This window comes from Brachionichthys hirsutus, chromosome 22 (assembly GCF_040956055.1).
Source record: "Brachionichthys hirsutus isolate HB-005 chromosome 22, CSIRO-AGI_Bhir_v1, whole genome shotgun sequence".
Lineage (NCBI taxonomy): Eukaryota > Metazoa > Chordata > Actinopteri > Lophiiformes > Brachionichthyidae > Brachionichthys > Brachionichthys hirsutus.
In genome coordinates this window covers 1769907-1793192 of record NC_090918.1, presented here as the reverse complement: position 1 = coordinate 1793192, position 23286 = coordinate 1769907, and the positions used below count along the sequence as shown (strand labels likewise).

The window sequence follows — 23286 nt, the reverse complement described above, 5'->3', positions numbered from 1 at the left end:
GACAGCTGTGCTAAAATCTTCTTTCCTTACAAGAATAAAAAGCAGGCGAGGAGAGGTCCACCTGCAATGGCAATGTGGTTATCTTGAGCCATCCAATTTAAGATTCAATGGTTGATGCGGGGGGGGGGGGGTGTAATTCTTAACCTTTCACCTGGGATATCAGGTAATCAAAGATGTTAGCAAAAGGTCCTGGAAAGGTTCACCCTTCACACGTGTCCGTTAGTAGAGATGATAATTGCACGACATCATCCTCACTGCTGCTGGTTTAAAATAAAACATTAAAAAAAAGAAAAAAAACTTCCACATAAAAATGTTTAGAGGATAAATTGCATTCAATTTCTGCATCACAGATGCTGGGATGCATGACTTAACAAAAAAAAAAGGAATTTATTTTTCAAAGATAGAAGCAGGATATTGAGTGCGTCATGATAAATAGCACAAAGATATGACACTGACCGATTGTTCACACGTGCAGTATGCATGGAGTATATCAGGGGATGTGATATACTGGATAATAATGGAAACTTCATCAATGATTCAACATGATTTCTCTTCTCATCCATCTAAAGCTGAGACATATTATGCCAATAGATCATATTAGTGTCTCTCTGAGGGTTAATGCCTAGTCTTGATGTCAGGACTTTCAGAAAGTTTAATATATCTGACACATATATGAACCTGTAACATGTGTATAGATAATACAGGGACTTTGTGTTTCTATGAACATGTGTGTTTATTAATTTATAAAATAATTTACGCTAAACTGCATTTTGTTGAGTACCGGTACTGCAAATTGGATCGTGACATTAAAGGTGAATCTAATCTAATATCTAAACCAATCTAATCCTATCAAAAACATTTTAGTCTATTTAAATAAAAGGTTAGATGTGGCCAAACCACTATGTCCGAATAATAGCAATTTTTCCTTATTACAGTATGAATATAGCAGAAACATGCAAGCTGCAGTCTCATGGAGCTGCTTCTGAAACGTTCTAGACTTCATTTAGTTTAAGGAAAAATGTGATGTCAATGCTTCATATTGCCTTACTTCATTTGCATAATATTTTCTTTTTAATTCCGCCTGTTTTGCTCAGATGAACAATGTCAAATTTGGTTTCCCCCCCCCGCCAAAAAAACTATTAGAATACATGAAATCTGAATGCCAGAATGAGAAGATTGTTGCTTTGGGCCAAACAGAGCCATGTGGCCATTATGCTGACATGTTATCAGCCGAGCAATTAACTTGCTGCTAAGCTCCAGTAATAAGTGTGATATCTCCTTTTTCCTTCATCGCAGTGGTGAACTCGTGCCTCGCAGATTCAAAATGCTAAAAAAATAAAAGCTTCCTTCGTCCCATCTTTCTCTTAATCCATGACATTAAGAGAGATCCTGCTTGCGGTACCAATAAGAAGGCTTTGTTCATTTAAATCACTGAGTTGCAAGCTAAGTTCAAAGCCCTCGTCGGTGGCCCAGTAAAGAGGGAAGTAGCTTGTGTCTGGAAGGATCAAAGGGAAGAAGCGCTTGGAAAGGTCAGATCTCCGATGCTCCCACACTGAGAAGCTTAGTGCAGTGCTGAGACGAGAAGAATGCTCCTCGCCATGTTGTCGATTACGGATACGGTGGCAGCTTCTAGGCTTGTATAGGTGATAAGAGATTTTACACGTCAGCCATAATTCATTCTTGCACCAAAGACAGAAAAATCCAGCAATTGCAAGCAGAATTTAGCTTGAATATTTCAGATCCTAACTAACTAGTGCAATTAAAGGGTGTTTTCAAATTCACATATCTCTTAAACACACCCACACACACGCACGCAGCAGCAGCCGCAGACCTGTGTCAAGGGATAGCTGCCCTCTTTCCTTTCTTTGCCTCTGATTGGCTCTGACCCTGACACATTTGGCTCGCATCAACCAACAGCCAATCAGAGGCAGAGAAAGAATGTCACCATTAACAACTTTTTTTTAAAGAAGTATATTGCAGCATCTGAATTGAGTGGAGAGACCTGAAAAATGAAAAAAAAAAAGATGCTCGGCCGTTGACTTTCTTTCAACGACAAGTCGACTTGGCTGATGAGTCAAAAAAGTTAGTTTCGGACCGAGTTGCGGTAATTTTCTTCGAGCCATTAAATGTTTCTTTCGGTCTGGTTCAACCTTCTTCCCCACGGCAGCTTGTGATGTGTGTGGAAGACTCTATCTGGGAAGATTTTTAATTCAGAGAAGTCAACTCCATCCTTGCATTAAAGGGGTGAAGGCAGACTTTGAAACATCGAAATATTTCCTCACAGGAATGCGCGAGTGAGAAACAGATGTTTAGACTGGAACATAAGAGAGGAGACAGAAGGATGATTTGTTTCGGGCGATATGTTTCAGAGAATTCCGTGAAATCCGCTGAGTTCCGGTGGAATTTCTTTTTTTTTTTTTTGAGCCTGTCAAGTTAGCTCGCGCTGATTTGACATTGGGGGCACTGGAGGGAGAAAACAGGCCTCTCATCCTCCTTAACAAATGTCCTACACCACTTCATTCAGCGTTCCTGTGGAGGCTGCAGGGATGGTGCAGTCAGGATCAAAGTGAGTTCTCGGGGTTGACACCAAAATAGATCCTCCTCCTTTCCTCCCCGGTTCCAGCATCTTCAATGGGCAGAGTGGTCGGTGGTTTGATCCCCAGTCCTGTCCCTCCCAGGATGGATGGATGGATGGGCAAGATCGCAGATCCCCAATAAAAGTGCAAAGTGAGGCAGACAGAACTGATTTAATGGCAAATACTCATAAATGTGTAAATCTGACATGCAGATTACGATTAAATCAATGCATTTCACATTTTTCTTCAGTAAAATGTAGGAGATTTCCTTCAGCCCTGAAGCCAAACGACACATGCGACACAGGTTTTCTATAAGTGTTGATTAATCATTATTAAATACTACTGGCCATAGTTGAAATATTGTTGGCAGGAATTCAGACAGGGATAGATTAAGCTAATTTAATTTAGTGGGAAGCTGTAGCATCATGATTTTTAAGCTCTCTGTAAATGTTGCACATTATAAATCACATGATGTTTTGCTATTGAGACAAATATGACAGCATGAAATCAATGACATAGTTAGGAAATGTAGCAATATTTAAAATCAAAATGCATCGTGACTGACGGGGTCCATGTGAATTGAGATGCATTATGACATCATAGCGCACCCACCTGGAGGGGGGGCTGCAGCACCTCACCATCCCTCCTTCCCACCTCAGTGCCTTGATGCTGCAATGAATGTGGTGAACACTTAAGCCTCATTATAATGCTTGTTTTTGATATTCAGCCTTCTGCGAGCGACCCCAACGTTGACTTCTCTTATACACTGCGTAAAACTCAACTAAGCACCATTGAATGCATGAAGTGAAAGTACAGCAGGAACCACATCAAAGGGAGGTTATTCTTTAATTAAAGGTCATTGCATGAAATATTTTCCACCGCATGTCTTCTGGTTGCTTTGTATCTCCACTTTTGGATGCACTTATGCTGTGAATTGATCAAGGTCAAACAGACTAAACGCTGTCTTTTCATGTTCCTAAATGCCAGCCGTTTGCATTTGTCTGAATTTTAAACTGAACTGTGAATGCATATACATGTAAATTTGGGTTGCCCTGCAGTTAAGTTGGGGTCAGCGTCATTGTTAATCACACATGTACAAGTACATCGTAATGAAATGTGGTTTAGCATCTAACTAGAAGTACAATTACTAGACAGAAGTAATAAAAAAAAAGATTTACAGTTGTTATGTACAGAGATTTGATGCAATGAACATGGAAACACGATAAATATGTATTTAAAGGTTTAAATAAATCTTTTTTTTTTCTTTGGTTCTACAGCATTTTTAAAGTACTTGCTTCCTCTTCTTTATATAAAAAATGAGCTGTCTTTTTCTTTGGTGTGACTGCACATTTTGTAAATGTCATTAACGCGTGCATCAGTATTGCCTTTGGAGATTTTATCCCTCCATTCCGAAGCATAAAATCAAGAAAGAAGAGCAGCTCCCTTCGCAGCTCTCCTCTTCGTCGGTGCAACATTAGTTTCAGGTAATGGCTAGCTCCTCTTCCTCCACTGCCTCCTACGCTGCCTTTTTTTTTTTTTTCTTTTTTTTAGCCTCAGTTACTGTAGTTCTGACCTTGCTCCTTAATTGGGGCACCATTCATCTACTAACATCTATTCGTCTCTGTTTTTCAGAGCTGGCGACAGCTTGCAGCCGTGTCTCTTGAAATCCTCTTTTAGTTTTTTAAAAACACAATTTAAATACCAGCGATTTTAGACAAATCCTATTGAACTGCCAGCAGACCAGAGCCGACGCTCCAGCGCCAGTGAATGCAGAGCCTCAGCAGAACCGATGCTTCAGTGGCGATTCATGTTGAGAAGGAATTAAATGGTAGTTTAGAATGGTTCACTGTCAAAGAAAAAAGTTAAATTATAAATTATAAAATGAAATAAATGAGTCAGCCACTTTATTTTTGTTCACCATTTAAATCCTTGAAGAGTGGTAACATCCTCCACAATATAATATCCAAGTAAGTGTCTTGATGCTTATGAGTTGGAGTTTCAGAAAATGTTCATGATGTAATGTGAACGGGGGGGGGGGGATTATGTAGGCCATATTTCACGCATTGCGTCTAATCTGGAAGAAAATGGCTGCTTTTGTTGCGTGAGAGAAAAGAGGAAAATCGTGCAGACATGTTTCATACTGGCGCTTCAATTGGCTCCCGACAAGAAGTCCACTTGGTTTGAAGATCAGCAATGCCATCAGGAAAGGAAGAACAAACATGAAGCCAATGGCAAAGCTAGTTACTGGCAAGACAATTTGTCTAACATACGTTAGAGAACAGAGCAATTACATGCAGATTTAGAAGATTACAAGCGCTGGTGGCAATTACCTACTTTTATAGCTCCCAGTGTGGTTTACAGTCCGCTTTACAATATTCTCAGTCCAGTGCACGTTAGCACGGCATGGCTAAGAAGGGATAACTTTGAATTTCTATAAAAGAACTTGTTGGACGTGATGGATCAGCTGGCAGGCTATCCAGATACATTCTTGCTCCAAATAGAGAAGTAAAAAAAAAAATATTTGAATGTGGTATAATTCATAAGATTCAATCTCTTTTTGCACGCAGTCCTTCAGTTTCAAGTGGTGAAGTATCCTCAAGCAAGATATAGTGCTCTAATTTGCTCCCCGGGCGCTGTGAGGGCGGCCCGCTGCACCTCGGGGACGAGCCAAATGCAGAGAATAAATTACTCCACATTGTACAACTGTCTGTATAATTGTATGTGACAAAATAAGGCATTGTCTTCTTCATGGACGAGTGTGCCGATGTGAATGCACAGAGAGGCTCCCAGAGGCTCCCAGCCACCAGGCGGAACCAGCTATGGCTTGATGGGAGCAGGTTAAGGGGGGGAGGGGGGGGGGTACATTCTTCTCTTGGACTCTCCCGGGAAGGAGGTTCAGATGTGTGGAACCATAACTCCACGATGTCAGAGTGTTGGTCCCTGGTGCTGTCCATGAAGGGTTGCCACTGGTTCTGTCCATGGTGCTGAAACTGCATTGGTTGCTTACACTGGCCTAGATTCCTGAATGCAACATGCGTATCATCATCTTTCGGGTTTATTTGCAGCGCAATCGTTTTTATATTAACAGGTAGTCAGTATTATGTATTCACTGTGTAGTCCGCTTTTTGGCATCCATAAACTACTGAGGGAAAAATATCTGGCTCTTAAACTGCTAAATGTTTCACAAGTTCATCAGACATGAGCCGCCCACTGTAACAGAACGATGTTAAAGAGAGCAATCATTGAAATAAAACGATGCACTTGTCAAGCAAGACAGACAAATCGTGCTTTCAAATGCAAAATATCGCTTTAAAGTAAGTAAAAGTTTAATAGAATGGTGTTTAATAGTTTAATAAACACTAAACTAAAACCATAATCTGGCAGAAACATTTCCCCTGTGCTGTTGTATTCTTGTATTTTTTTTTCTTCTTCATTTGTTCCTCTAATTGAGTTTACATTTTACAGTAGTGTGGCTCTAATGTTACACTACTTTAATTATTTGATTTTATCCTTAGAGACTTTACTTTTATTGAGTGGGAAATGCTTGTTTTCATCAGGGCTTGAGCAACGTGCCTGGATTTAAAGCTGTAATGAATTCCACTTAAATTGCAGGTTTCTTTTATTCACCTGTTTTATTATTCAGTGGCATACAGCCCTAAATGGCATTTACAAAGTCTGTCCCTCACACTCACATTTAAATGTCCATTATGTTTGCAGAAAAATGGGCATTTCTTGATAGTGAAACGGCGTTAAATAAAATGAATGCCCTATGAATGTGCGGAGATGTGGCTAGACACACTTTCATTGGTTATGCTATGTATTGCTATGTATTTTTTCACCAGGAAAATACAACATTTAAGTTTTATTCATATCTTGTATTTGGTAGAGAATTATCCATGCACGTTGGACTTGGTGAACTGTTGCATGCATCCAGAAATCCACGCACGAGAGCAAAAACAAGAATTGGGATGGAGGTAGGACAACATGATGGGAAGAAAAGAAGGTAATTACATCATACAGATCCTCTTATTTTGGGTCTCTCTGTATGGCACTGCTCTTTTCCTGTCCATATAATAAACTGGATTAGGATCCAGTGTAACCTGTGAACCGGATTCAGATAAACGGCTAAAAAGGAAATGATTGTGAGTATGTATAATTGCACAAAGTAGCAGTTTTTTTCTGGTATTGGACTAGATCAACACCAGACTGGACCATATTAAGACCACTGACTGTGGTATTTTTATATGTATGTGTGTGTACGTAATATAGTCTACATATAGTTTTTGGATGTTTTACGGAGAGATTACTTTCAGCAAACTGCTTAAATTCTCTGAATCTGTGATTACGTTTGTCTCGTCTTCAAGATGAATGAATGAAATTCTCTATTTTCTCTGAACTTTGAACATAATTTCCCTCCCCCAATGCATAATAACCCCTGACCGGCATCAGTAGCGTTGAAAAACTAAATCAAAAAACATAGCACGTTCCATAAACGCAGTGCATATTCTAGACAATTATGAGTGATAGGGCCTCTGTCCCAGTATAGAGCTCAGTCTCGCTGCGCCCCTGTGCGTGTCTACCTGTGAATGAGGCAAATATAACTCAGTCATTATTGGCTCAAAAATCAAACATGCAAAACATGCATACAAAACGTGAAATCAATTCAAAGACTAAATGTCGCGCTTCATGATGCGTTTCATCCACAGCCTCAAGTTACAAGAGCACGATCTCAAGTCTTATTGCTGACGTGATATTGATTATTAAATGTGCGCGCTTCTCCTGTCCCTCTTCCCTCCAACAGTCTCTCTGCCTCTGCCCATCCGTTCTCCACTCAGCTCCGTTTTCCTCCTGCGTTCCCGCTCTGATCATCTCTACTTCGAGCACAAACGGAGAGCTCGAAGGACTTTTTCTTTTTTTCTCCCCTTTCTTTTACGACCAACCCTCGTTCACCCACCGGATTTTATATGTCCGCGTTTATTTTTCAAGCCCGTCTTTGAGCTCTGCTGGAGGGAGCCGAGGAAACCTTACGCAGGTGAACGGAGGGTTTTACGACGCTGCGGTATTGATGATTGAACACCTTGCGCGCAATCTTCAGGCACCTGCGTGCCATTGTTATGAAATAGAGGAGGACAATTGCGCTCAACACTTTTTAGGACAGCTGAGGGACGTTTACCAACTTGCGTCTCTGAACGAATATAAAACGCGTTATTTCCCCGAACTCGTGTTCCTGAGGAAGATGTAAGTCTTTTGCGCTCCGGCAATCCGACTATACCCCAAGGAGCAGAACACTGTTTTCTATTTTTTTATTTTATTCTATTTTTTTTGCATCAATTGCTCCATATTGATATGTCTTTTTGTGGGATTACGCACGGAGATATGCGCATTGTAACAGACCAAGCTGGATTGTGAGATTATTATCCTTGCCTTTTTTTTTTTTTTTTGGTAATCCTCTCTCCAAAGAGGAAGTGTCCTGCTTTGACTCAAATGGCTTCCAGTTCAAGATTGACGCGGCGCAGAGATGCCAGTCGGTGGCCGAGAATGTCGTCAACTTTTTGGGCTGTGGTGCTTCTGACAGCGCTGCTGGTTCTCTACTGCGGTAAGTCCCTGAGCTCGCTTCTGACTGCGCATGCAAGGTGTGTGTGTGTGTGTGTGTGTGTGTGTGTGTGTGTGTGCGCGCGGGGGGGGGGGGGGGGGGGGGTGCGCGGCTGGTGACCGCCTCGTGTGGGAGCGCGCTGTCAGCAGCATGATCGATCTTTGCGTACAGATCGCTGCAAATGTGTTATTCTTTTCCTTTTCTTTCTTTACCCCCCCCCCCAAAAAAAAAAACAGTAATGGGAAAACACACTTGTAGACTCACAGCTGTGCGCGCACACCATCCACCCCTTTCTTCTTGCATGCGCAACAGACGGACACTTGTGCAGGGAAGGGGGGGGGGGGGGGGGTCTTAGATAAGAGGGAAATGTCTTATTGTCGGTTTGAAAACACTTTCACCGGATACGAGGTTCAACTCCAGAGTCCCAGAGGCTTAATTAAGTCTCCTGTGACTCTCTTTAATTCTCTCTCACATATCTGTCCTGGGGGGCGCCTGTGCTGTCAAACTGACTTACTGAGGTCAGACAGTTATGGATCTGTCGTACTGTCCCTGTCATGCCGACTAAAGGCTGGTTTCAGGAGGAATCCGCATGAGACGCGCCGTAAAGACAAAACAAATCCCTACCTTTTATCTATGAGTCAGCCCTGTTTATTTGGACAAACACCAAGACTTACCCCAGGCTGCAATTCAACTGTAGCCCGAGGAAATTAGGCAAATGTATGCAAGCATTCACGCACACAATCCCACCCTCTCTCTGCGGCTACTTCTCTGCCTGAGGATGCCTTTTCATGTCTTCTTCCTCGCGTTCTCATTTAAAAAAAATTGTCTCTAAAGGCATCTGAGTCACTTGTGGGAAACAAATCCATCTTGCACGCCACGCTTCAGTCTGCTGTGTGTAAAAAAAATAAAAGGAGGCGATATGCTATATCCGTGGTAGTCATTAAAAAATGGATTTCATTAGCCACCGAGCTAATGGCTAATATAATCATCTTGCCTCTGAACATATTAGATATGCTGGTGTTACAGAGAAATCAACACATTTGTTCCGTGATCATTTCATCTGAGATTTTCTCATCGCTTTTGCGTTAGCGCCTTTGTCTTCTTTTTTTTACACCGAACAGTCACAGCGCCTCTAAGTTAATCAATGGGAAATGACGAGGTGGCGATATGAGAGAGAGCTTCTGGATATGGGGGGTCTTTTCCTGCTTCTATGACGCCTTCGGCCATGTTGATTGATCTTCTGCTTGTGTCCGATCAATGGCGGTTGAATGTTTGTTTCAGTCAGCAGTCCTTGTGAATCCCCCAGGGCCTCGACCGCCGACCCGACAACACCTCACTCCTCCTGGAATTTAATAATCTGAGTAATTGTGATTATTTTATTTGTCGTTCTCTTTCATAACCTCTTCAACATGTACTGTTCTGAGTTCTCCGTATTCTCAAATGCTATTTATGCAGCACTGATGGTAAAATCTCTTCTTGTCTGGGATTTGAACTAACTTTCCTTTTTGCTATATTTAAATATTACATTAGAGCTCCATTAGTCACTCCTCATTCTTCTCCCAATGTTTTTTTTGTCTTTGCTTGTCATCTCTAATCAGCTGAACTTTTATCTCATAAAATGAAATTGCTTTCTCTCGTAGCATTGTCACTCTTTTGTTTTGTTTGACCTTTAAGTCTGTTGTCTTGTTCTGTTTTTATCCTTCTTAAAAAACAAAAAAAACAAACATTTCACTCTCTCTTCTACTTTATTCCTGGATTGTCGAATTTCCCAGTCAGTCCTCTGGTCCAGTTCATCACTGTTATGTGAAGTAGGTCCTTATTTTATATTTAAATTCCAGCTGAGTTCATTGTTTTTCCTTCTCTTCTCTTCTCCAAAAAAACTGAAAACGGCAGTGATAACATGTTCAGCTTTGCCACGATGTTGAACAACTGAAAATCTCCAACATCAGACTCCTGAACATTTGAAAATAGTTGCTTGTGAATTTTCAGTGAGTAAAGAAATAATTTGCACATGGCTCAAATGATGGTCCAGAGAATGATAATGGCTGTCATACATTATCATTAATTGATTTTATCTAAACAATACTCACTTTAAGTGAGTCCTCCTCCTGTTTCTGGTAGAGTCAGCAGGATAAAAAGAAATTGTACATGTGGTACAAAATGTACATGCATTGTGTGCACTGCAGTGATGCTGGGCGGGTGGAGGCTCTGTGATAATGACTATGACTCATATGGTGCCTGTCGCCTAAAATCAACATCTAACTTCACACAGTCTGTCGTCCTTACTCAGGCCTGACTGAGACGGACATATTGAAGTGTGGTGGGGGGCTAGAAAGGGTTGTGACCAGGAGGTGGCTCGATATTCCCACCAATGCTTTTATAAGAAAAAAAAGAAAGGGGGGGGGGGGGGGGTGACAAGATATTGATGAACATACATTTTTGAGGAAGGGGGGAGAGCAGAAATGAAAAGAGTAGGCGAGAAAATAGACGAGCCCAGCTGAGGGTGAAGGAGAAGGCTTGGACAGAGAGAGAGAGAGAGAGAGAGAGAGATGACAGTGGGTAAACAATCCGACTGCGCACACATTGTTTGAAACTCTAATCACACACAATGCTTCAGTACCCTCTGATTATATTGCAAAGACACACGCACACAAAAAGAGACGCGTCTCTCCTTTTCTGCACTAGCTCCCTCCCCTGGAAGCTCTCGGCCATGCATTTATTTGCCCATTTTGCTATTATGTATTCATGTCACCGTCGTCCTGCATGTGAGCCCGGAGAAAGATGGAGACTCCGGGCTTGCTAATCAGTATGCTAATCTTAGATTGGGAGCGCTAAGGATTGTGGCCACGACTGGGCTCCTGGTGCGCGCCGCCAATCGGGAGAAATGGGAAGATGGAATAACAAGCATTAAGAAGGGGGAAGGGGAAGTCATAGAGGAAATTAAAGGAGACAAACTGGAGCTTGTTTCTTATTGCAGCGTTCACACACACACACACACACACACACACACACACACCCCACTGTCAGACAGATGTGTGTGCTCAAGGGCAAACGCATACATTTGAGATATTAATCAGCATAACGTGAATGCGGACGCGTAGGTTACACCGACGCACGCGCATAAAGAGCAACAGCATCACAGCAGTTAGTCATGGTCACGCAGAAGAATGCAAACGCACGTGACCTACTTGCAAATATGTGAAGATCACCCTACAAGGATTTGAGATTCCGGAAAGGTCGTGCACGCGCATGCATGAGCAAACATTCCTCTGCTGTCGGGGACAAGAGCGTCTCTGCCTCCGCTTACAGTCGCTCCCATCAGATTGCCCCGTCTCTCAGCCCGGTCTCCTGCGATTCCGTCTGCCTGTTTGTTTACGGCTCGCTGTTGAATACATGGATTGTTGACTGTTACTGAGAACCACAGCTTGGGGGGGGGGGGGGCATCCATGGAGAAAAGGCGGCACGGTTTGCCCAGATAGCTCACAAAATCGGTTGAAGTGCCCAACGCACATAATCACACGTCGGTAATGACACGGTCTGCCTTGTGCGTGTTGGAATACACACTCTGATTTTCTGTTGGGTGTTTATTCCAAAGCCAACCAAAATGAATGACCCCCTGAAATACACACCGACTTGTGGGTGAGCATGTCGAATTTGAATATCTTATTCTCAGCATAGCCTCCAGCGACCTTCCTCTGCGGGGAGGGGGGAGCAGCCAGGAACCAGCAGAAAAGGGCCTCTGTTGGCCCAAGGAGGTAAATTCATAAACGGAGTCACCCTATTGAGCCGCATGCATATTTGAACGGCTTTTTAGAATATCCATGCTAAAATTAGAGGTCATAATGAGTGCCATTTGAAGGTGAGGGCTCACCATGATCATATATTCAACGTACCTTCGATGGAACGTGTGTCATGTGTTATGGCGAGGGAGAAATATTAAGAATTTTTTTATTATGCGATGAATCGGCTGCTCTTTTTTTTTTTTTTTTTTTTGCCATGTGCCGGAATCCTTGAACTGAAGGTGTCTTCTGCCGTACAACCTCCACTCATGCTGGGTTGTGTGGTTGCTCTGATTGGTTGGTTAACAACGATGCATGTCCATTTGGAGGTAGAGTAATGCGTCATCCAAACGGTGTTACGACCAGCCTCTGTTTGGGTTTGGAGTGTGCGCTGTACTTCCTCTACCCAAGATGCACTGCGTATAGCGGTACTACGCGCGTTTGGTCCGTTGAGCTTTCACACCGCACTCGAACCGAACCAGGGTTCTCTGGTCCGCCTAAAAACATGGGTCTCGGTTCGCTTGCAAGACAACCCTTGGTTCGCTTGTTTGATCCGCGCCAGAGTTTGGATGAGCTTTCAGACCTGCCCAAACGATGCGGACCATCCGAAGAAACTAACTCTGCGCCGTTTAAAGCGGCCCAAACAGCGACAGTGTGAAAGCGACATAAGTCTGCTCGGTTACTGTGTTTCCTTGTAGCTTTAGCCCGCTAACTGACTGAACTGACTAAACTCTATATTCTTGTTGAATAATGGACCATAGTAAAGTTGAACATTAACAGCTAACTAGAGCGCTCTAAAAATCAAAATGACCTTTCGGATTTACGCTGAAAAATAGAACTCAAGCAGGATAATTTGGAAATTTCATCCACTAAGTGCATCATTCTCCGCAGCATCTCGCTAAATCAATGAATGCTGGCCTTTTAGCCGACCGGCCTAATACACACAACACTTTAAAAATTCAAGTATGAAATCGACTGCAGCCTTCTCATTTCAATATTCGCACCTTGTTGTGTGTGTTTTCGTGCCTTTTGTTAAAACTATTGATTTCAGGTTAACGTGTGAGGAGCAAGCCTTTCATAAATGAAGGATGTAATGCCATTCGCCGTGACAAAGAGCATGTATAATGGGAATTCTATACGCAGACCTTTCGTACCAATGAGACTTGGGAGATTGCTTTTTCAGCATCGCAGGCTGTTATCACAGCTTCATCAGGAATGAAACAGCACCCAGCCTGTTCCATCCACAGCTGCTCCATTGGCCTTAGCTACAACAGTTGATGCACTTGTGCACAATGAGATGCTGTAATAGTTACATGAAAAGAGTATCTCTTTTTCTGATTCTGTTTCTCATCACACCAGCCCTTCCTGATATTTTAGTTTCTCCTTTCCTGGGATTTAAGTAATCTCTACCTCCACCATTTAACCAGACCCGACTGCAAAGATAAAATTAATTATAATATATATTTAAAAAAAAGGGGGGGGGGGGACACCATGATAGCATGCTAATATGGTGTGACATTTACTTAATGTGAAAATAAATTGCAAAGTGTTTGGAGGTTGCAGTCAGGCAAAGTATCGCCGTTGCCTCCTCCATGGCTAATTGCACCTTAAATCCACCACGTCCCATCGTGAATTAATTTGTTGTCAATCTGACTGTAATTACCGTTAAACCTGCATGCATAATATTTATGCATCACATTGTCAGAGTATGTATGACAGCAGGGCTCAACAGGTCGCAGTCAAAGACGGGAATCGGCCACAATGGCATGCAAATCACTGTTAACTGCTTAGCCAGCTCTCAGACGACATAGCTTTGCAATGAAATAAAAGCACAAGAGGGGGTTGGGGGGGCTTTTGACAATGAAAAAAATGATACATATGAATCTTTGAAAGCTTTCCTGCAAATTGCGCGAGACGGCTTAATTGGGTCGGAATCCGGACAGAGTCTTGCGGTGGTGCTCCTGCCTCGAGAGGATTCATGGAAGTGCACTTGTGCTTGTTTTGCCTAGGGCCAGTAAGCCCATTCAGAGAGATGCTAAATCTACTCCCCCTTTATTACTGCAAAAAGCAATTGCTTGGAAGAAAATGCCAGAATGGTACTTTGAATTCCTGGTGGGGACCATCACTGAGATGCAGCCCATGGAGCTGAGACGGCCAACATCTGGAGCGCCGACATGGCGGTAAAGTGGAGAGGGAGAGAATGGGGAGGAGGTGGAGAGAGCGAGTGTAAGATGGCAGAGAGACAATGAGAGTGAGAGAATAGCAGCAGGAAGGCAGGGAAACACAGACGGAGAGAGCAGGGGAAGCAGAGGAATAGGGAGTGGGAGACTGGGAAGAGGCGGACAAGGAAACGGTAGGAAGAGCTTGAGGGAGCGAAAAGGACGGCGCAGGCAATGAGACTAAAGAGAGAAAGACGAGAACACTCGGATGGTCTACCGATTGACAGCCGGCTGGGGAATAAAGTCTGCTCGCACGATGAGTCGGCAGACAGACTCGCCTCGGCGAAGCTGAGAAGCACTCGGAAGGAGAAACAAATATTACATTAGAAGAGACGGAATCCATTTGTCACATCGGAAGCCCTGAGAGGTAGTTAAGCTGAGGAATATAGGGACCTTTGTTCTGCTTGTTGCGCGTCACCACAAGGAAGACACTGTGCCACAGCCAACTCTGTTCCATCTGGCGTCCTTCAATGACTTCTGCACTTAACATAATCGGGCCAAGAAAAAGTTTCACAATTCTCGAGGACTTGTTAATGTGCCTCGTGTGGGCGGGGGGCCTCCCCCCGTGTCCTCGCTTGCTACTTTCAACTCTTCTTTTAACCTCCCCCTTTCGCTTCTCTCGCCAGCTAGTCCGCGTCAAGGCCCAGTGGCAAATACAATATGCTGACAGCCACGATTCAATGTTAATGTTTATGGAAGATATATCTGCAGGGTATTTATGGCGGATATACGGCAGCTGCACTCTTTGCAAGCCAGATGTCAAATACGCTTATGATTCCGAAACCATTTCAAGGATTGTTAGAGACAGACAAACGGCCGGCCAGTCCCCGTCAGTCACTTGGTGCGTCCGTCAGTTTGCTGTTGGCTCTGTGCCACAAGGTGCATTACCTGGCCCCTCTATTGAAATGCATTTCATTCAATGTTGGCCTGGGTTGAGTTTTCATACATAACAAAGCATCTCTTTTATTGTTTCTTCCCCTTTTCTAACTGTCTGCCTTTCCTCTTCCTCCCTTTCTCTCCAAGTTGAGCTCCTGACACTATCTGTGATTGATATGGAAATTACAATGTGCTTGCTCTCATTTATCTTGCACCGCTGCTTGTGGCTGCTCCAACAACCATTTTGGGATGCACAAAGAATGAACTGATTTGGGGATGCTGTTGTCGGGAGCAATAGGGACACACTGGTACAGATTTGATTTGAGACCCTGCACAGCCCAGAGGACGAGGAGGACTTCCTATTTTAATGGAAAATAAACACTGATTGTAACAACAGTAATTTAAAGAATGCACACGGCGTCACAGAATGGTGACTAATCAGTCAAATAAATACATAATAAATATGCAATCAAATTCTGTTAAGTATTTTAAATGCATTGACTTGAAAATGAATATGAATTAAAAATGTTTTCCTCCTCAGATATCCTGATTTTAAGGACACAGCACATGTTTAATTATTCACCAGTTTGCCAGCACAATGTTTTCCACTTTATTTGGTGTGTGTGTGTGTGTGTTTAATCAAATCCATGCAAGTAGTGATGAACAGATTTAGCTCGGCACAAAATCTGAAAATAGCACTCTTTTATCTACTAATTAAATGGAGACTGGTTTGACTCTGCATTCAAACATCATGGCACAATTAACCCATTTAAAGTTTTCTCTCTAAAAATAAATGTCGTTGCTTTCATCTGTTTGCCTTATGAGTCCATGACAATACAGTTTCATAATATCTATTACATTTATTTTTTTGAAACTTGTGTACAGCTTTGGTCTTCAAAACAATTGCTTCAACTGATACCTAGCAAAGTAGCTTTCATGTACTCTCAGTTGCAAGTACTGTTAAGGTGTTGGATTGTGTAGTGGCGCAGTAGGCGTGCGGTTTTCCTCGCACGCCTAAAGGAAACCTCCCTGGAGAGCATAGGTTTCAGGATGGTTGTTGCACTGGTGGAACTCAGTCAAATTTGACAGATGAGGGGGGGGTCGGATTTTTAAAAATAAAGCTGTGTTTATGTGTGCTTTTAGAGAACTAATAGTCAGCGATCAATATAGAAGCAATACATGACAAAGAGGAGAGCATCTATAGGCATAGAGGCGCATTTGTGAAAGAGCCTGAAAAAGAGAGGAGGGTGGGATGGAGGGCTTCCAAAAGCTGCAAAAGGACACATGAAGAAATGCTTGGTGGAAGTGCTCAGCGAGCTGCAGCAGGGTAATTCCAGTTTAGGCTCCTCTACATGTAGAATATCTCGGCTATGAATGCATGGCGGGCTGGAGAATAATTTTTTCTCTCTCTCTCTCTTGCTCTCACCCCATCTGTCACTCTTTTCACCCTCATGATCTCCCCTGCACATCCCATTCTCACTCCCTCCCCCCGAGCCTTTGAGGGTGATGAACCCACCCATTGTCAAAATCTTCTTAAAGGCTCGACGATCATGGGCATCTCTCCTTCAGCCACTTATCCGAAATACTGGTCACGATTTACGCCGGAGCCTATCCCAAACTGGCTCCAGGCGAGAGGTGGAGTACCGCCTGGACGAGTCGCCGGGTCTGTTTTGGGTCATTTGATCTAAAATTGGCCTTTTGGAATTATGAAGAAAACACTTTGCTGCCTCAGGCGTAAAACCACAATATTATCTGTCATTATTTTCTGTAAGAGGCACAGTCGGCTTAATTTCAGTGTCATGATAGCCTCTGTGTGACTGAGCAAAAAAGACAGTGGTGGAAAACTACCCATGCAATTATTTTAAATGTGAAGAAAACTCTGTCAACTAAAGAAAAAGGCCCTCAGAATCAGAACCATAATAACTGGTTATATGTGGTAGATAGAAACAGGACTCAATATATCATGAGGAAATATTGTAGTGTACGATGCCACATGCATCATCTTTATTTTCTGTATATTGTCCAATTACGACCCAATGTTGTCAGGAAAACAGAAACAAATATAGTGTATATAATAGTACTGTCATACTAGGACAGCAAAAGTTTTGCTTAATTTCATGAGACTCTACCAAGTATGACAAACAGAAATATACAATATCTGTTTAAAGATCACATATTCTACCCTTTTTCCACAAGTTAATGCAGTTCCCAGACACTTGTATAAAATATCTGTGACCGTCTTTGGCCAAAATAGCAAACAAGTGCTGCAGGACAGCGTCCCTCTTTTCTGTCTCTAAACTCTTTTCTGCTCTGTCAGAAACGCCTCTGAAAACGAAACTAAATTCATTGGGTGCACGCGTGCAGCTGCGTTATCACGCAATGAATGTGCATGCATGTGCACACACACACACACACATCTTGTGCACGCTTCCGTACTGTGACGTTGCAGAAAGAGATTTCTTCCAGAAGCGTTTCTGTGCTTGATTACATAACTGCACAACTGGATGGTTTATTTAGCTGTTTTTGGGATGATGATGACCCAAACCCTCCTTAATATTGTAGAAACATAGGAAAAGTTCGTTTTTTATAATATGGGACCTTTAAGACTTTCATTGTATGTCAAATTCAAGGGCTGAATATCCCTTTAGATAAGCAGGGATGCTCTACCAGCATACAGCCCTGATCAATGTCTCATCTCTGCAGGTAAAGCCTCTTCAAATACTCATCCCGTGTCTTTGGATAAACGCTTTAGAGCATTTGAAGAAACACATAATGTGTGACATAAATGTAGGGAGATACATTTGCTCCCTCACAGGGAGAACGCCTTGCGTTCAAATGCACCCTAGAACCTAGGACTTCTCGTAGTGTGAATGGTTGTTTATCTTTGTGTGTGGCCCTGTGATGAAATGCTGTGTCCATGGCGGACGGCACTTCTCACTCAACGTCGGTTCCTCGTCAACCCTACGCAGGATAAGGGTTACAGAAAAAGGATGGATGTTCTGTATGTGAGCTACAGTATATACATGCAGATTTTTATATTCTTTGTCTCATCCCAGCAACAAAACAGTTGGTTTTGTTGCCGCGTAAAGCATGAAATCTGTGACTCTCAAAATAACGAATGATGTCTGCCTCATTTAGTGCCACTTGAGCTTTTTCTTGATTCCTTTTGTAAAAACCTTCCATTTTGCAGTATATACATATTTTGTTTGTTTAGTGCGGTGCGGTGACATAGTGTAAAATTGTTTGTGTATAAATAACATTTACCAGAATGTCTGTTTTTATTCCCAACAGCGTAAAATAGGAAGAAATCTCCTATTTTGTGTCTCGACATCCAGCAGCACATTTCTTTACTTTCAACAATCATCAGTAATTGCTCTAGACTTTATAACGTATGTTGTACTTCATGGACTCTGGCTGCCGAAATGTACAATATCGGGGCGTGATTCATTTTCGTAAGACAACGCAAAAGAGATCTGTTATCCCAGGAAGGTGCATGTGTCACATGGTCCCCCAATTCAAATCAGGATCTCTCTGTAGCAGGCGTTGGCTGATGAATCAATCCTACACACTTGCATGAATGTAATTACTTCATTTGTCATCGTCTGTGGAGACAACATCGAGCTCTATGCGCCCAGAGCTTCTGTCTTGAGAAGCAAGTAGAGAGAGCTCCTCACCATTTGGCCCTCTCCTTCATCTTCTAGGACCTAGAATCTAGGTTCTGTCTGACAACTTAATCATTCCTTGAGCAAAAGCGTTATAATTTTATCAATGCCTCTTTGGCCCATGGAGGATTTATAATCTGACCGAGTTAGACAAGTCTCCTGTTTGCTACACCATCTTCTCCTGGAGAAGGGCGTGCATTACTCAATGACACGTGAACGTCAATTAACAAAGAGTCTTTAAAAGTGCCTTCTTTTCCTACCTCTGTGCTATGGGGGTGTGTGGAGGCGGTTGACATCTGTTGTTAGGGGGGCTGTCATGGATCGGAGGTGATCAAACGATGGGCATTATTCTTTTTTGCATTCTAATCCCATCTTGCATTGAGAGGACAGATGTTGGCATGCTAATTAACAAATCCTTTGGCGATGTTGTCTTTCTATGCAGGAGGGGAGGGGAGATGTTTTGTTGGATCATGGTCAGCATCTAAATAAACGGGCATCCATGTATATATAGTGTGTGTGTGTGTGTTTGCCTGCACTGCCAACCACCTCCACTCCTAATGGCTGCGTCTTTGGAGTGCTACATGATTCTGAGTGCAAGCAAGAGACCCGTCGGCGATGGGAGGCGGGGTGGCCCGTCACCCACTTCCTGTTGACACGCAGTGTCATCAGCAGCCATCAAACCACTGCTAGTTTACATTTGATGGGACAGAGGCATCACATTATTGCTTTGATATGTGAGATAAAAATAACCGGTGACTATTTCCACATTTTGCATCAGACAAATTCGCAACAATTAGGAATCCAGTTGTAATGCTGCTTTTAATTTGGAGTTTAATTGCCGATTTAGGTTTTTCAGGAACGCCTGTTTTTGTTGTTTTTTAACAGTTAACCCATAACGGAGAGGCCTGAGCCTGTGGGCACGCGTGCAGTGTGACTTGGTCTTCCACGATGATGTCATCTGGCCTGAGTCTAGAGACGTTAATGTATTAAAAGAAGGCTCGCCTCACAGATGGAGGCTTTAAATAAGCTATAATGCAATTTAATAATGCCCTGCGATAGACTGGCGGCTTGTCCAGGGTGTACCCCGCCTCTCGCACATTGACTGCTGGGATTGGCTCCAGCTTGGCCCGCGACCCGATGACGGAATAAGTGGTTGGCAAATGAATGAATGAATAATGCAATTTACATCCTGTTGGAGGCAGCAAGAGCAAACTGTGAACATGACACTGACATATCGCTCTTTGAGTTAATATAATATAAGTAGTACTTATTTACATATCCAACAAATAAGGAGAGTCGTTATTTCGAGCTGCATGAAGGCAAGACAAATATTAATGAGTTTTTTTTTTTTTTTTGCTGTAGGGGGTTAAGTTTGGGATGAAAGGTAATTAATTTGCTGAACCTCAACTTTTTTGATCCTTTACAACTGGTCTATTTTTAGGATGGCTAAACTCTAAAGGCGTGTGGGGAGATCTTTTATTATTATTATCTGTAATAATCTCACATGTGCTTCAGTGGATTTTCACTAATTTACCCCGCAAGCCGATTTCATTTCATTTAAGCCACTAAACTATTTTCTTTCTGGCACAACAAACCCACGTTTGTCGTACATCACATTCCCTCGTGTCTCTCATCAAACATCCATCCACTATGACACGTATCTTCTCCTGGATCGACCTCTAGCCCTGTTCTCTGGCAGTTCCATCCTCAGCATCTTTCTACCAATATAGTTCCTGTCTGTCCTCTGGACATGTCCAAACCATCCAAGTCTGGTCTCTGTCCTTCTCTCCAAAATGTCTAACCTTCACTGTCCCCATTTGTTTTTGCATTACACTACTTTAATGTGCTGCATTATACTCGGCCTTCATCAATAATTAACTTAGAACAAAGTTTGCAATAAATTATCTGACTATCATTGCCTTTCTGAAAGTTAAAATGTTCCCTTCTCTCTTCCTCTTACTGTCTTTCTCTCGATGCTGATGACTTGTCGCATTGGGTTGACACCCATTTTTTTATTTTAGAGCTTGCACTTTAGTTGCTTCAGCTCCGAGTGCCTGATGAGAGGCCCCGATGTTCATCTTCACCAGGAACTGGGGCCGCTCTTGTCATCGTGGCGGCTCCTCCCTGGAACACGGATCATTAATGGCTGGTGTTTCAGGGTGGCAGCTCCTCTTTTGAGCACCCACATGGAATATACTCTCAAATAATCACTTGCAGTCAGAGATGCATTTACTGACTCCCACTTGTGCTCTTGCTCCGTTTGTTGCCTTCACACACACAGTAATCCACACACACACACTAACTTGTCTATTTCTGTGAAAACATTATCTGAAATTACATTAGCATCATGGAAGTTTACCGAAACCTTAAGTCTAACCCCACTTTTACCCCCCGTTTCATGCGTTGTCCTTAGAAGTACGGCTAAATGCAACCAATTCATGCTCCCACTTCCTCTTCCATATACGCAGCGTATGCAAATTCACAAGATAGCGGACAGAGGGTACTAAATAATGAATCCTACTACTGCAGGGAGATGAATGGCCAGGAGGGTGGAAATAGAATTTCTCGATTTCATAACCCGGTTCTTTTGTTGTATTGTCATCGCCTGCAATGAGGTCGCCTCAAATCACTCGTCATCCGCTGGCAATCAGGGAACAGGAGTATGTTAAGAGAGAAAAGAGACGTGGAACGAGGGGAAAATGGGATGTCAGAAACCAGGGTGTTTCTCAAGGACCAATCTTAGTCATGCAGATTCGCTTGCAAATGTGTTGATGCCTTTGAAAGGCAGCGTTTTGACCTGTGTGCTGAGAATGGAGCGGGGGCGCTGCTCATTTTCGGAGTGTGAAAGCAGTTTTGTTAACGTTTGCCTATATGTGCTTGGAGATGTGTTTGCATGCCTGGAATGATCTGAATTAGATGCTTGTCAGTGAATGCACTTTGAATACGCCTACAGGCGCACACATTCGGTTTTCTCCTTACTGTTCTTGGTTTTTTTATATTTTTTTTCATTATTGTGACTTTCCGATACGCCTCTCCTCCACCCCCACCCCCCCACCCCATTACGGCAAGGGCCGCTAAAGTCCCTATCCTCCGGAAACCACCAGGAGAGATTAACGTGAAGTGTTTCTCTCTCCACGGTGGTTCCCTTCGGTCCGGCTTGCTAATCTAATGCACACATTAGTCAGCGAGGCCCTGCATCTATTAATGGAGACCACAACCAGATTTATCACCCAGGTTTAACTGTATGGCAAAATAGCACATTAAGCAGATGATATCATGGCGTATATAAAATGATTATGCAGACTAGCAAATGAAAAAAAAAGAGGCTGAGGGGATCTGCTTAATTAAATGCACGGTCCACTGTTATGCATCAATGGTTGTCCTCTGTGCAGACCAGTAAATGTGAACTGCCTTTTTTTTCTTTTCTTTTAATGGTAAAGCGCTGACCTGCAGTGTTTATCCCTCTGCCCCTCTCCTCCTCTTTATGCCCTGTCTCTGCTGTGTCATCTCCAGCAGCCAAATGATGTCTCCAGATTTCCTTTTGGCTTGCTGGATTTTCACAGCAAAAAAGAAAAGAAGAAAGGAGTTAACTTCCTCTGTGGCTTGTTCCCGCAGCATCTGTAATCTCCTCCTCGCACGCACAAGACAATGCAGCAAAGTCAAGAAATCTATAGTTGGACATTGTTAACAGTTTGGAATCGGAAGAGCTCAAACTGACACTTTATTGACTAAGTGGCGGGAATGAGAGCTCGTACTGGAAAGCTGTGACCTTTTCCGTGAGGACATGCAGTCTGCCAGCCCCACTACACTTCTGACTAATTCCCCCCCCCCCCCCCCCTCCTTCTACTCCAGTACGAATATGTAGGCCTCACAATTTGACAAGACGTACCCAACCACCAGTGTTGCATTTAACAATGTGCTGTGCCACTCAGAAAGCTCAGAAGCTGTTCCCTCCTGGCCATGAAGAATTTAAGTCCTGGTTGGGGAAAGACAAATTTGTGCACGGAGCCACGGCCTTTTAAATAAGCCATAGATTTTATACTTTCATTTTATCAGGGTAAGTACACAAACCCTGGGCAAGTCAGCCAGCATTTAATGCTCAGTCTTTTTTTCTGTCGTGCTCCTCTGTGGGTAAAGCTGCGAACAAACACACGCTTGCGTGTTGTAAGTACCTAAATGGCGCACACTAAACACAATGTACAGGATTTTCACTACGGGATTCTCATTTAATGTCCTTTACTTTGCAAAACTTGATATTTTAATTCATCCAAAGTTTTAGGAGGGTGATGTAATGTAAATGTAAAGTACTACAGGAAGTTTCAGACTTGTTGATGTTACCAAAAGGTTAATCAACACCTTTCATGGTCTCATCTTTAAATGACAAAATACTGGGTGGCTGATTGAGGAGGAGATGTCCCGGATGTGACGGATGGGAGGCCTCGTGTTGGCTGCGTTCGTGCCATATAGCCACCGGTGAGCGCTTAGCTGGTCTTTAGCGCCACACAAATGCACAATAATACACACCCTGGGATGTATCGGGTCAAGGACAAGGACTGGGAATGCAGCCGTACGGAGAGGTGG

At 43.0% G+C, this 23286-nt stretch overlaps 1 protein-coding gene across 1 annotated transcript in view; it reads left to right on the top strand.

Annotated features, from left to right (window-relative positions):
* Positions 1–8060: 8060 nt before the first annotated feature.
* tafa5a (TAFA chemokine like family member 5a) overlaps positions 8061–23286 on the top strand; it is a 103587-nt gene continuing 88361 nt past the window's right edge. Inside the window, exon 1 of the mRNA XM_068755269.1 lies at positions 8061–8172. Within this exon, the coding sequence (XP_068611370.1) occupies positions 8061–8172 (112 nt within the window). The remainder of the gene's footprint in view (positions 8173–23286) is intronic.